Below are 12,562 nucleotides of genomic sequence, written 5' to 3' on the forward strand. Positions count from 1 at the left end.
CTTGATAAATCAAAGTGACGAAATGGTGTGTCCTTCCACTCTTCGTCGAAGTATTTTAACTGTTGCAGCATTAGATAATATTGACTACAATCCTTCTAGCACAACATCAAAGGATTCTTTTCACGGTACGAGCATTTGTATTTTCCAACATCCTTCTAAGGATGACCCTGGCATTCGGTCTCACTGGATAATGTGAATGTAAAAATGAGAACTGCTCCTGCTCTCTCTCCGATAATTATGCTCTAGTACCTCCTGCTTATATCACTAATAAGGAACCAGTTTTACCTCAATAGAAGACGCAGTTTGTAGAGAAAGTTCTTCCACGAAGTGGATTTTTTGCAGAAGAAAAAAACGAGGGGTGTTGGCTTGAAGCAAGCTTAAAAAATGACACTACTTGCACTTGACTGTACACCATGCCTCGAAAACCGAAAACTCTGCAGAAATGCCAAGTATATGCTGCTTGCTTCCATTGTTCAAAGAAGACTCTAAATCTGTTGCTGTGATACGGCATGGAATGAATGTTGTACGAGAACTTACAGACAAACTCAACAAAGGACAAGTTCCGGTTCTTGTAGTAGATCAACCACTATTTGCCTTGGAGAAAGGAATTCAATGAAATTGGCCAGAGTTATATGGCGAAGATAATCAAATTCTGATGCTGGGAGGGTTACACATCGAACAAGCCTTCCTGCGCCTTATAGGCAAAAGGTTAGATGGAAGTGGTTGGGTAGAAATTTCCTGCAAGTCAGATGTAGAAACACCAGGAACCGCTGACAATATATTGAAAGTAACCCACATTACATAAAGCTCGTTTTGCTCATCAGATTACTCTGACAGTTTTACATCATTTGCTGCGTGATGCATATCAGAATTCTTCATCAGGGCAATCTTTCAATGACTGGTACACTGAAAAGGAATCTTCGTCCCCAACATTTAAGTTTTGGATAATATATTACCAGCCGTAGATGTGAGTCCTCGCATCGAGACAAAACAACAGGCTAATCGTGACTTCTTGGTAACTCAAGAATTGCGTAGGCGCCTCAAACTTCGCCTTTTCGTGTGATTCCGAACTATTCCCGCCGAAACATTACACGGGATTTTGTTCATTGTTACTTTCAATAGAAATACTTCGAGAATACTGCTGTTGTTATTACTCCAAGTTTTTTAACACTCAGTTCTATCCGATTCTTTTGATGCATTTCGAAACATGATTTGGAGCTCATTCCTTCCCATACTTACTCTGTGGAGCAGAAGGATGGGGAGAGAAAAACGTTTGTTATTACTTTGTCGTACTTGTTTATAAATCTAGATACTTCAATCAATATTTCGAAAAAGACTTATCTTTATGGATCATAATTAATGGCCGCCATATTGGATTCATATAACCGGGCTGGGTCAGGCTGTCTTGTGCTCTGGAGAAAATGGGACTTATGAAGAACACATCGCAAGAGAATGATTTGTTTCGTACAATGCAGCATCCATCAGTGATGTTTTATTACGGTAAATGAACTCTAGTTCGAATTGGGAAAATCAATCGACTCAAGGTGAATTTTTAATTGTCATAACTTCGTTGTTTATTAATCAATCTGAGTGAACTATACACCAAACAAAAGATAATTTAACACTCTTTATAAAGTTATACAACATCTTTTTCGATAATCCCAGCCGTTTACTTTTTTATTTTAAAAAATATGAGTAAACTCCATCATAAGAAATGCAAAGTTCCAAATTAAATAATTTCTGTAGGTGTTAATTTCAGTGTTAGGTAAAAACTTTTGCTAATTTATTAGATCCTGTTATCTTCTACGTCGTTTAGTTTTTGAATTGTGAAGATTGGACTATTAGTTGAGGATATATAGGCCTCTAAAACCAACCCTATGAATTCGCAGAGGCGACCATTTTTGACAGCCGCCATATTAGATTCTGGCCACCTATCGGAGTGGGGCAACTTCGATTCCTGCTTAGTTGGATCAGGGAAACAACATATCCGAGTCTCACCTTTTTAACACAAAGTGCAGGGTACTTCCCCTAAGCTTCCCTACTAATGTTGGTTCTCAGTTTCCATACATACATACTTTAGAGAAAGAAAGAATCCGAAATGAAAGAAAGAAAAACTAAGTGACAAGGTGCAATCTAGAGTCTTATATGACTGCCACTGGAGAGGGGCGTGCGTTTAGAGGTCATCCACCCCTACCCTGAATTTCAGATGTTGGGAGCGTAATGCAGATTTCCTGAGCAAAGTTCACAGAAAAAAATGGAAGTCCTTATACCGAACAAATACAGACTTTGATCCCCATATCTATTGACCGTAAGGAACTATAGGCCTAAATTGCTCTCTTGTATATTTTTGCTTAGGATTCCCAGGGGCGGATCCACGACGGACTTCTGGGGGGGCGGTGTGTTATAATACTGCTACTTAGATACGGTGACCATATTTCTGTTAGTGAAAATCGGGACATTTTTAAAAGTCAGTCCCCTCAGCCATTGGCGTCGTTATCTTTTTAATTCTGCAGAGGGGTTCAGATGAATCAAAAATTCTCTTTCTGACAAAGTATATATATATATATATATATATATATATATATATATATATATATATATATATATATATATATATATATATATATATATATATATATATATAGATAGATAGATAGATAAGTGCCACATATTTTAATACATTTGACTAAGATCTGGGGGACGCGTCTCCTGACCCCCGCTAACGACGCCCGTGCCTCAGCCACCGTTCTTATCGCTTAAACTCTGAACCCTCTTTTGCCATGAAACATTATTATTATTATTATTATTATTATTATTATTATTATTATTATTATTAAACTAAAATCCAAACCTGTTCACATGATAGTAGTAGTTTGTAATTTATTTGCTATGTTTATTTACATTACTCTATTAAACAATGACATTATATCTAGTGCTAATTATTCTAAAGAACGAACGTTGCAATAACTGATGGACAAAGTAAAAGAAAAAGAAATGCATATTAGATTAATTCATATGTTCACTGTACTATTTTTTTCAGCGTTCATAGAGGAAGACTGTTTGAGCTTTTTCCAGTAATATTTCTCTGATGAGGCCAGAGCTATTAAAAGATTTTTGTTTTTCTTGATGTTCTTGTACATTTCTGTACACGTTTGTGAACAGTTCATCTGTATTACTAAAGTTGATTTGACACAATCAATGGACATCATGGACTTTTCAGCACCCCAAAAGTCGTTTATCATTGAAAATGCCCGTTCGACCGAAGCATTTGTTCCCGGCAAGCAAAGAACAAACTCAACAAACATCTTGACCCGACTACGGTAAGTCCCATAGTTTTGAAGCTATAGACCTTTAAAATTCAATTTTTCATGTTTTCGGCAGCCTATAACTCCGAAAGAAGCATTTTTGCACACAGGTTGGTCTATACTTTTTGTCTTATCTTCGTGTCAGGAATCACCTCCCAAACTTTGTCGGTGTTGTTTTGAAACACCCTGTATACACACACAGACACACACACACACACACATATATATATATATATACACGCATATATATATATATATATATATATATATATATATATATATATATATATATGGTTTATATTTATTTTTCCATTATCATCTTAATCAAGAGAGGTTAAAACCCCGAAACCCCATTGCATATTCCACTAATTCACCTAAGTATTTCCTCTCTCTTCTATCCCATTTTTCCTTCTGTCTCAGTTTATTCATTATCTCATCTTTGTAGGAATATTTGGGATAGGAATCTTTCATTTCTGTATTATTGACTGACATGCTGTAAGAGATATACAGGTCTTTTATTCGTAATGAAACAAACTTTTAGTTTAACTTAGAGCTAAGCGAAGTGGTTAATATTCTTATGGTTCCGGTTTCGATCCCAATGAAGGTGCTTGCCTTTGAGAAAAGTTAGAATAATGTTTTGAATTTCGATTTTTTTTAATAGGGCTTATCCCATATAGCCTTTGTGCTGAACTGTAACATTAATACCCAATCAATCGATTGTGAATTTTACAGTAGGATAAATGATGATGTATTAATATAGGTTACACCAAACACTCATTTTCTGAATTGTAATACAAAAAAAAGTAGAGCTGGTAACCCTGAACACCTGTAGAAGAGAAGAAAATCAACAAACATTCTGATATGACTAGTTGCCACCGCCCCCCCTCCCTTCATTGGTAGAGGAGTTTCGTGATCAGATTATTCTCAGAAGGGACACAAAAATCCAAAGGAGGCTTGGTTGTTTGTACGCGTGCGCAGCAGGACCTTTTCTCTCTCTTTCTTTGTCATACATTGTCCATCTGTTTTGCATACTGCTTTTGTCTGACTCCATCTATATCAATCCATCAACTGGGTCTACTCTTGAACTTGTGTTGTTTGGTTCCGTTCTCTAGTTCCATTAACCGAATTCACTGTCTCAATCCGTCTCTTACTTCCATTGAGCGAATCCGTCTTTTGATTCCGCCAGTCAGTCCGGTTCCTCTCAGAGATTTGATCCTTTCATTCCACTAAATTATTCGTTCTTTTGGAACGAATCGTTCCGAAACTACCCATCATTAATTGAAAGTATGAATATTATAGAAAGTTTCGGGTATTATATGTCCATGAAGCTAGCAGCCACCTATGGCCACTGGCGGATACACGGGGAGGGCGGAGGGGGCGACCGCCCCCTCCAAAGAATTTTTTGAACTTTCAGCATTTATCATTGGGAAATACAAATATGGTCTTTTTCCCGACAGATACAATCTGTGTGACAAGCATAGCAGAATCTAATCAAAATGTGTGGTACTTAATAGTTTTAATACAGACATATTTGAATTGCGAATACTTCTCTCGCTAGTTCCTTGGGGCGGTCACCATAAGCCCCAAAGTAGCGAGAATATGATTCATTCGTTAGACGAACAGCTGTAGGAAGGAGGGTAAGACGGCTTACTCTGTACTAAAAATGTGTTATTGTGTCCTAGAAAAAGGATATGAAATGGATTTCGGAAATCCGAATTATAACCTCAGTTATCTTTACCTTTAATAAAGAGAAATATAGAAAAGGTCTCTGAATCTAAAAGGAGACTTTTCGGTTGGTTGATTGATTAATATGTATTTAAGTCGTTTGTCAAAAGCGATGCTTTACAGAACGAGAACTAGAGTTTAAAGTTAGATCTGAGCCACTGTAGCGCGTTCAATGCTCACTCACCGGGAATTAACCACAGAACCTCATGCATCAAAGATAATAGGTACGTTCGCTAGCTAATAGATAAATAAAGAGAGCCGTTACTTTTGGGATTCAACACGGAAATATTAGGAAGGGACCAGGGATTTATTGTGACTTCAAGTGGCATTTCATCTTTTCTTGAGAAATAAGAAAAGCTACAAGCTGTTATTGTAATTCATACATAAAAGACGATATCCTGAGTGAGTAACTTTGCACAGGCCAAACCACTTAAGTCAGAAACTTGAAATTAGGATAGTAGATAAGATTTGTTACGTAGAGTATCACTAAGGAAAGATTTTTTTTGGGGGGGGGATTCGAAGAAAGGAAGGGAGAATGGGGTGGAAATTATTTTTATAAGATAGTCATCTCTTCAAATCCGTTAAGACTAGAGACTTGAAATTTGACATTTGGATTCCTCATTTAAAATAATTTGACACGCGTTTCAACGTTTTTTTATATTACAGTAAAACGGAGAAAAAAGAGATGGAAAGAAAAAGTGGCGGCGATTGCAAATATTATAATAAGATATCAATATCTAAGAATCTTTGAAGGTTAGAAACATGAAATTTCGTATATGGACTTTGGACTTAAAAATAATTCAGTACGTATCCCAGCGTTTTTGATATTTTATCTAGAAGGGAAGAAAAGGGGTGGGATTATTATTATTATTATTATTATTATTATTATTATTATTATTATTATTATTATTATTATTATTATTATTGTTATTGTTATTATTATTATTATAAGATGCCCATATCTCGGGATCTCTTGTGGTTAGAAACATGAAAGTTGGTAGTTTGATTTTTCATTTAAAATAATTCAACATATATTTGAACGTTATTTTTTTCACTTAACGTAGAAGAGAAAAAAAAAAGGTTCATTAAAATGCCTTACGAGGTGTTTGAATTTCGTGACAGTTTTAGCTCAATCCAGTTCTATATGAAATACAGAAGGAAGAACGCAAAATATTGTGTCACAGTACCACGTAGTAGCGTTTGCTATATTGTGCTAGGCCGTATGCCGAGCAGATTGGGGATCTGGGGGCGAAGCCCCACCTAGACTAAGGCTAATATAATATACCTAGGTAATTTTATTGTTGTTATAAGCATAACTATAATTATACTATGTTTCGTGGACCCCACACAAATATACAGATAGATTAATTTTGTATTAATTTTTCTAACTGCTGTCCCGCAATTGTTACTCAAAATATAAATGATTAGAGCAAATTGTACACTCTTTCGTTAAAATGAATGTTATCGTCAATACAGTATTTTCTTTTGTGGAAGTACTGTGCCAGACAGTGCATCGCATATGTTCCGGTGACTGTGTGTGAAGTGAATCATGACACTTTCACGCCTCTAAAACGAAAGTATGTATTTAATTAAAATCTACAGAAAAAAATGCTTCAATTACAAAAAGAAAAGGGGAATCTGGGAATCTGGGAAAAAAAGGGGCTCCCAAAGGGGAATCTGGGAATCTTTTCTACACCCACCCCCCTTCAGCCCCGGATTCATATGAGTCCCATTCTTGCAAATTAAAATTCTGGTCACCTTGAAGCTACGCTCATCTTCAAGAAAGCGAACCGCCCCTCCCAAACGATCCTTCTGGATCCGCTAGTGCCTATGCCAGGCCAGAACTTCGACTTCACACATTGTTAGTGCTTCGTTTGTGCTTGTTAGTGCCGCAAACCACATCGTTAGTGCTCAAAAATAACGTCTCAATTTTTAACAGTCACTACTGGCCTGCTAACTTCATGCCAATGAACTTGGCAGGCCACAATTTCGATTTCACACATTGTTAGTACTTTGTTAGTCCTTCTTAGTGCCGCAAACCCCATCGTTAGTGCTCAAAAATAACGTCTCAGTTTTTAACCGTCACTATTGGCGTCCTAACTTCATGCCAATAAACTTTGCAGCCCACAATTTCAAATTGACACATTGTTAGTGGTTCGTTACTGCTTGTTTGTGCCGCAAACCCGATCGTTAGTGCTACAAAAATAACATCTCAATTTTAGCCGTCACTCTTAGCATACGCATATAGAAAATTTAAAGCACTAACGAAAGTGACTATACCAATCATTAGTGCTCCGTTAGTACTGGTGAGTGCTGGCTTCCCAACGTTAGTGCAGCTGTACTTAAAAAGATAGAGCGACTTTTCTTGTATGTTAACTTTACGTCAGGTTAGCACACGCGTATACAAAAATTAAAGCACTAACAAAAGTAACTATACCAGTCGTTAGTGCTACGTTAGTGCTGGTTGGTGCTAGCTTCCCAACGATAATGCTGCTATACTTAAAAAATAGAGCGATTTTTTTCTTGTATACCAACTTGACGTCAGGTTAGCATACGCATATGCAAAAATTAAAGCACTAGCGAAAGTGATTATACCAATCGTTAGTGCTGATTAGTGCTAGCTTCCCAACGTTAGTGCTACTATACCTAAAAAGTTAGAGCGAAATTTTTCCAGCACTAACGTAGTACTAACGATTGTATAGTTACTTTCGTTAGTGCTTTAATTTTTGCATATGCGTATGCTAACCTGACGTCAAGTTGGTATACACAACAAAAAAGGCGCTCTATTCGGCAGACTAATGACAATGGATGAAAGTTCGGTTTATCTTTATGATGTAGAAAGAAAGAAAGTGAGCAAAAAGTGGAAACACTCCTACTTCTCCGTCCCTAAAAACGCACCAGAGCAGAAGTCTGTTGCCATGTTGATGCTTTTCGTTTCCTGGGACTGTGAAGGGATGATCATAAGAGGTTACCTACCACAGGGGCAAACTATTATTCCCATCTCCTGATTAAATTATGAGATGAACTGAAGAAGAAACGTCGCGGATTGGTCACAAAAGGAGTGCTGCTGTTGGCAGGCAATGCACCAGCTCATTGTGCCCATGTATCAGTGACGAAGGCAGTGGAATTAGGATATGAAATATTACCCCGCCCCTATAATCACCGAACCTAACACCAAGTGATTTCTTTCTCTACGTCCACTCAGAGGACGCCATTTTGACAGTATGGATAATGTCATTTCTGAGGTTCAACTGTGGTTTCAAAGCCAAACTGCAGACTTTTACAAAACAGCTTTACGGAAAGTGAAGAACCTCCGGTAAAAATGTGTCAATAGGCACGGTCACTACGCAAAGAAAAAAAAGGACTAATACCATTATTGTGTCAGAGTTCTCCAGAGTGAATTTTTTCTAGGTAATTGCACGAACGTTTTGATATTTCCTCGTAAAATTTATAAATTTTAAGTTTCATTGAAACTTTCGATGCTATTGCTACTGCTGAAAGAAAAAGGGGGCAAGACATTAATTTTGTTCTACGTCAGAAATGTCTACCAAACTGAGGCCACAGTATGAATCAAGTCATAAATGTATATGTTCAATTACCCCCATTATGCAAATCGTTTAAGAATTTCTTATCATTTACTTTATTTTTATAAAGGTAAAATGCAAAACAGGTATAAACCTGTTTAAATGTCAGATAATTCAAAAATAATTGAAATGTATGTGGGACTGGCAGAATTTGATAAAAAGCAGGCTATGTCAGACACAAGCCAAACAGATTGCGACCCTACGTCTGCTGGGTAAATCAAGCATAATCTAGTGTATGGTTCAGATTTTTCTTTTTCAATTACGTTTCCTTATATATATATATATATATATATATATATATATATATATATATATCATATCTTTGATCTATTTACTATTTCAAACTTCTTTCGGAAATTTAAACTTAAATGTTAGTCCTCTTGTTTTTGCTGTAATATTAACAGGTTAACGTCCATGAAGTGCTTGCCATTTCGTTACTCTATGATAAAAGAACGTAATTTATTTGCAAGAGTATGAATTACACAAGTGTGATGTAATATGTCGAAAATGCGACGAACATATGAGAAATAAATCAGTTGATGGCTTAACATGGTATGCGGTAAAGTAAGACTGAAATAAAAGAAAAGAATTAGTAGCGTAGGTGCAGAGAAAGGAAGAAGAAATGATTGGTGAAAATTCCAGTGGAACGTAAGTTAATAATTGTGTTCCTATATGTAGATTATGAACAAACTACTGTCACTGACGCGGCTGCTGCGCACGGATGCACCTCATCGCTTCTAACCTCCTGTCCTGACTCGGTTAGTCAGCATTCGTAGTTTTTAGTGACCACCTTTAGTGGTTGGCGTTTTAAAGTTCCTGTTTTATACTCAGCCCTTCTAAAGCGAATCTGCATCCATTAATGCAGCTTCCCCTTTGAGAAACACTGAGGCAGTAAGAGTGCATTTCCTGCTAAGAGAAGTTCACATTTCAAGAATATAAGTGAGGCCCATAAAGTAATGATAACTAACTAACTAACTAACGCTATGACCTATGGAACCCGGAGATTCAATGCCGCGTTCACAAAAGCTCTCCACTGACTTCTAGCTAACTGCATCCAGTTTCTACTTTGTATTCCAATCTCTGCGTGATCCATCTTAATATTATCCTCCCATCTGCGCCTAGGCCTTCTTAATGGTCGTTTTCCGATTGGTCTTCCAGTCAAGACTTTGAAAGCGTTTCTACTTTCTTCCATGACCCTCCCACCTAAGCCTCCTAAACTTGACGACCCTAACAATGTTGGGTACGAACCGTATAAATTATGTAGTTCCTCGTTATGAAGTTTCCGCCATTCCTCATTCCCTTTCCTCTTGGGTCCGAATATTCGTCTCAGGATCTTGTTCTCAAATACTTTCAGTCTATGTTCTTAGCAAGCTTCATAGCTTTCAAGCATATTTTAAGCTTCAAATTCCCCGACAGAATTCGCGACGACATGAGATCCTGAACTGAATAGTAACACGAATTGCCTGCTAACAAGTAATGATAACAAGGCTACTTTTTTTTTTTTTTTTTTAAAGTAAAGAAGTTTCATGTCTTATGTAGTTATTTTAACGTATGATTAGCACCATACTAAAGACTGATTACTGCAGGAAACATATATTAATCAAACCCTTTAGAATAGCACTAATCACGCGTAAGAATGACTTTGCCATGTTTTGTGTTTATTATTATTATTATTATTATTATTATTATTATTATTATTATTATTATTATTATTATTATTATTATTATTATTATTATTATTATTATTTCCTTTACACCAACATATCCTTCTTTGTCAAAACGTTTCCGTACTCTAGCTTATGCAGTGACTAAGGACACAGATTACTTCTGTATACTACTTCTTTGCTATTTCCTCTTTTTGCTATCACCACTTGACATGTACGCGGAGCAATGCTATTGGTGTTTTCAATCGTCTGCAGTGTTTGGACTTCAAGCAGACGATGTGGAAGTTATTTAATTTCTTTGAAGATATTTATTAAAATATTGAATAAATATAATGGTGGTAAGTGTTAAGTATAATGTTCTCATAATTTTGAATTTGTTAGAGTACCTGTGCCGCAGGAAATATCAAGAAGACATTTAATATTATGTACCGGCGTTAACCATGTTCAAAACAGTTATGTGGTTCCTTTGACTCTCATGAAGTATTTTATAGTTCAAAATGAAGACAAACATTAAAGTGTGACTAGTTTGCGAGTTGATCTCTTGTAGATGCTAATGCAGTAGAGGAACTTCTAGATGTGTAGATGTTAAAATACTATATCCTTGCATTTTTTATTCGAATGATTGGAAGTTAATGTACTGCGCATGTATTACAATTGTGGAAAAAGATATATAAAGGAATAAATATATACGTGTATGCTCGGTGCTGTATGTATGCTTGACTCAGATTTAGAATATGCAGCACTATTTGGAAAATTTGCGGGTAAAATCTACCGTGTTATCCTATTTAGGGATCCATACATGCTTTAATTATGTAATTCATTCTTCAGTAAATACACTCCTAGTAACCTTAGAGTAGAAATAATCCTTAAGAATTATTTCTTGTAGCAGGAGTTGCATTCCAGAGTACACGTGGTTCAGATGTACTTTAGGAGGGCTTAACTATTATAGATATAAATACACTGTCCTGAGATATGCAGTAGAAGCTACGGCTTAGAAGATACAAACCAAACTTTGGTAGGTGGTCACAAGACACCACCAGTGATAGTGCGTATTGTAGCATACGTGGAGATCCGGTACCTTTTTGTTACATATATTATGGGTGCCTTATTGTGTAAGTGTGGTAACAAAATATGTACCATGTTACCCCCTGCCACCATATAAATATAAAACAGGAATATATATAAGACAAGCATATATCATTTCAACACATACAGAAATTGTGACACTAACCTTGGAAGCGAATCCTCGTTGGCACACATATTCACCGCCACTAACACGCGGGTCACCCGACTTCGTCCTTCTCTGAACCGGATTAGATGGAGAACTAGCTTGTGGTGACTCCCTCGTGGTAAGCGACCCAGTAGTAACCGTAAAATCATTTTAAGTCCTGAAAATGTCGGCATTGTGAAAGAATATGGCAACGAATTTTAGATTGAAAAGTATAGGATTAAATTTCACCAGAGGCGTCCTTACTTACTTTACCGTAACCTATCCTATGGTATACTGATCTACATTTAGTTCAGTTTGTCCCAACCTAACTCTACCTTACCCTTCCCTAGGCTTGTCTAACCTTACTGTATCCTACTGTTAACCTAACCCTACGGTACCATAACGTACTCTACGCTAAATTAGCCGTACTCTAAATTACCAGAAAATTAGAAATAATTTACGCTACTTCCCAAGAACATCGACTTACCTCTTCCTGCACGTAAAGAGTACTTAGAGGATATTTATAAACGTACTTGTCAATAATGCATTGGTAAGGTCGTTCAGTGGCTTCTACAACCATATGACAAGGCCACTCCAAGTAATGTGTGCAATCACAAAATAAACCAGTTGATAATGTTCCAGGAGCATTGCCAGAACGAATTTAAAAAGAATGGAGAGATAGTGTGGGAAAGATAACTGTGATTGCTCCTACATGTAAAAGTAAATCTTTTTATCTAAACCTTCTGTTTCTCGCAAAAATTAGCAAAATATCATCTCTCTATGTCTTACGGTTTCCGAGATATGGCTCCTTAAATCTCTCGAAATTGGAACTATATTTTGGTCAATATCTCGTGAATGGTAAGTCATAGAGGGCAAGGTTCAAGAATACAGGTTCCCCTTCCCATTTAACTGTATTAAAAAGACAGAAATCAACATGCCCCGCGGGGCTCTAACCCGCCTTCACTCGCTAACGCTCGCTCGGCAATACTATCTGAATTAAATATTAAGCTTTGGTACAGAAAGGAACCAACCTAGGTACTAACCTATATGAAGGACCTGTGTTCTAGAACCTTC

The 12,562-nt window shown here is 36.7% G+C and overlaps 1 protein-coding gene across 6 annotated transcripts in view; it reads left to right on the forward strand.

Moving 5' to 3' along the window:
* Positions 1-10,459: 10,459 nt before the first annotated feature.
* The window catches only part of Creld (Cysteine rich with EGF like domains), a 365,129-nt gene continuing 363,026 nt past the window's right edge, over positions 10,460-12,562 (forward strand). For all 6 annotated transcript variants that reach the window (XM_081762917.1, XM_081762913.1, XM_081762916.1 and 3 more), the window contains exon 1: positions 10,460-10,616. In XM_081762917.1, the coding sequence (XP_081619043.1) occupies positions 10,611-10,616 (6 nt within the window). In that variant the 5' untranslated portion in view covers positions 10,460-10,610. The remainder of the gene's footprint in view (positions 10,617-12,562) is intronic.

Source organism: Thermobia domestica, chromosome 6 (genome assembly GCF_964235325.1).
Source record: "Thermobia domestica chromosome 6, izTheDome1.hap1.1, whole genome shotgun sequence".
Taxonomy (NCBI): Eukaryota; Metazoa; Arthropoda; class Insecta; order Zygentoma; family Lepismatidae; genus Thermobia; species Thermobia domestica.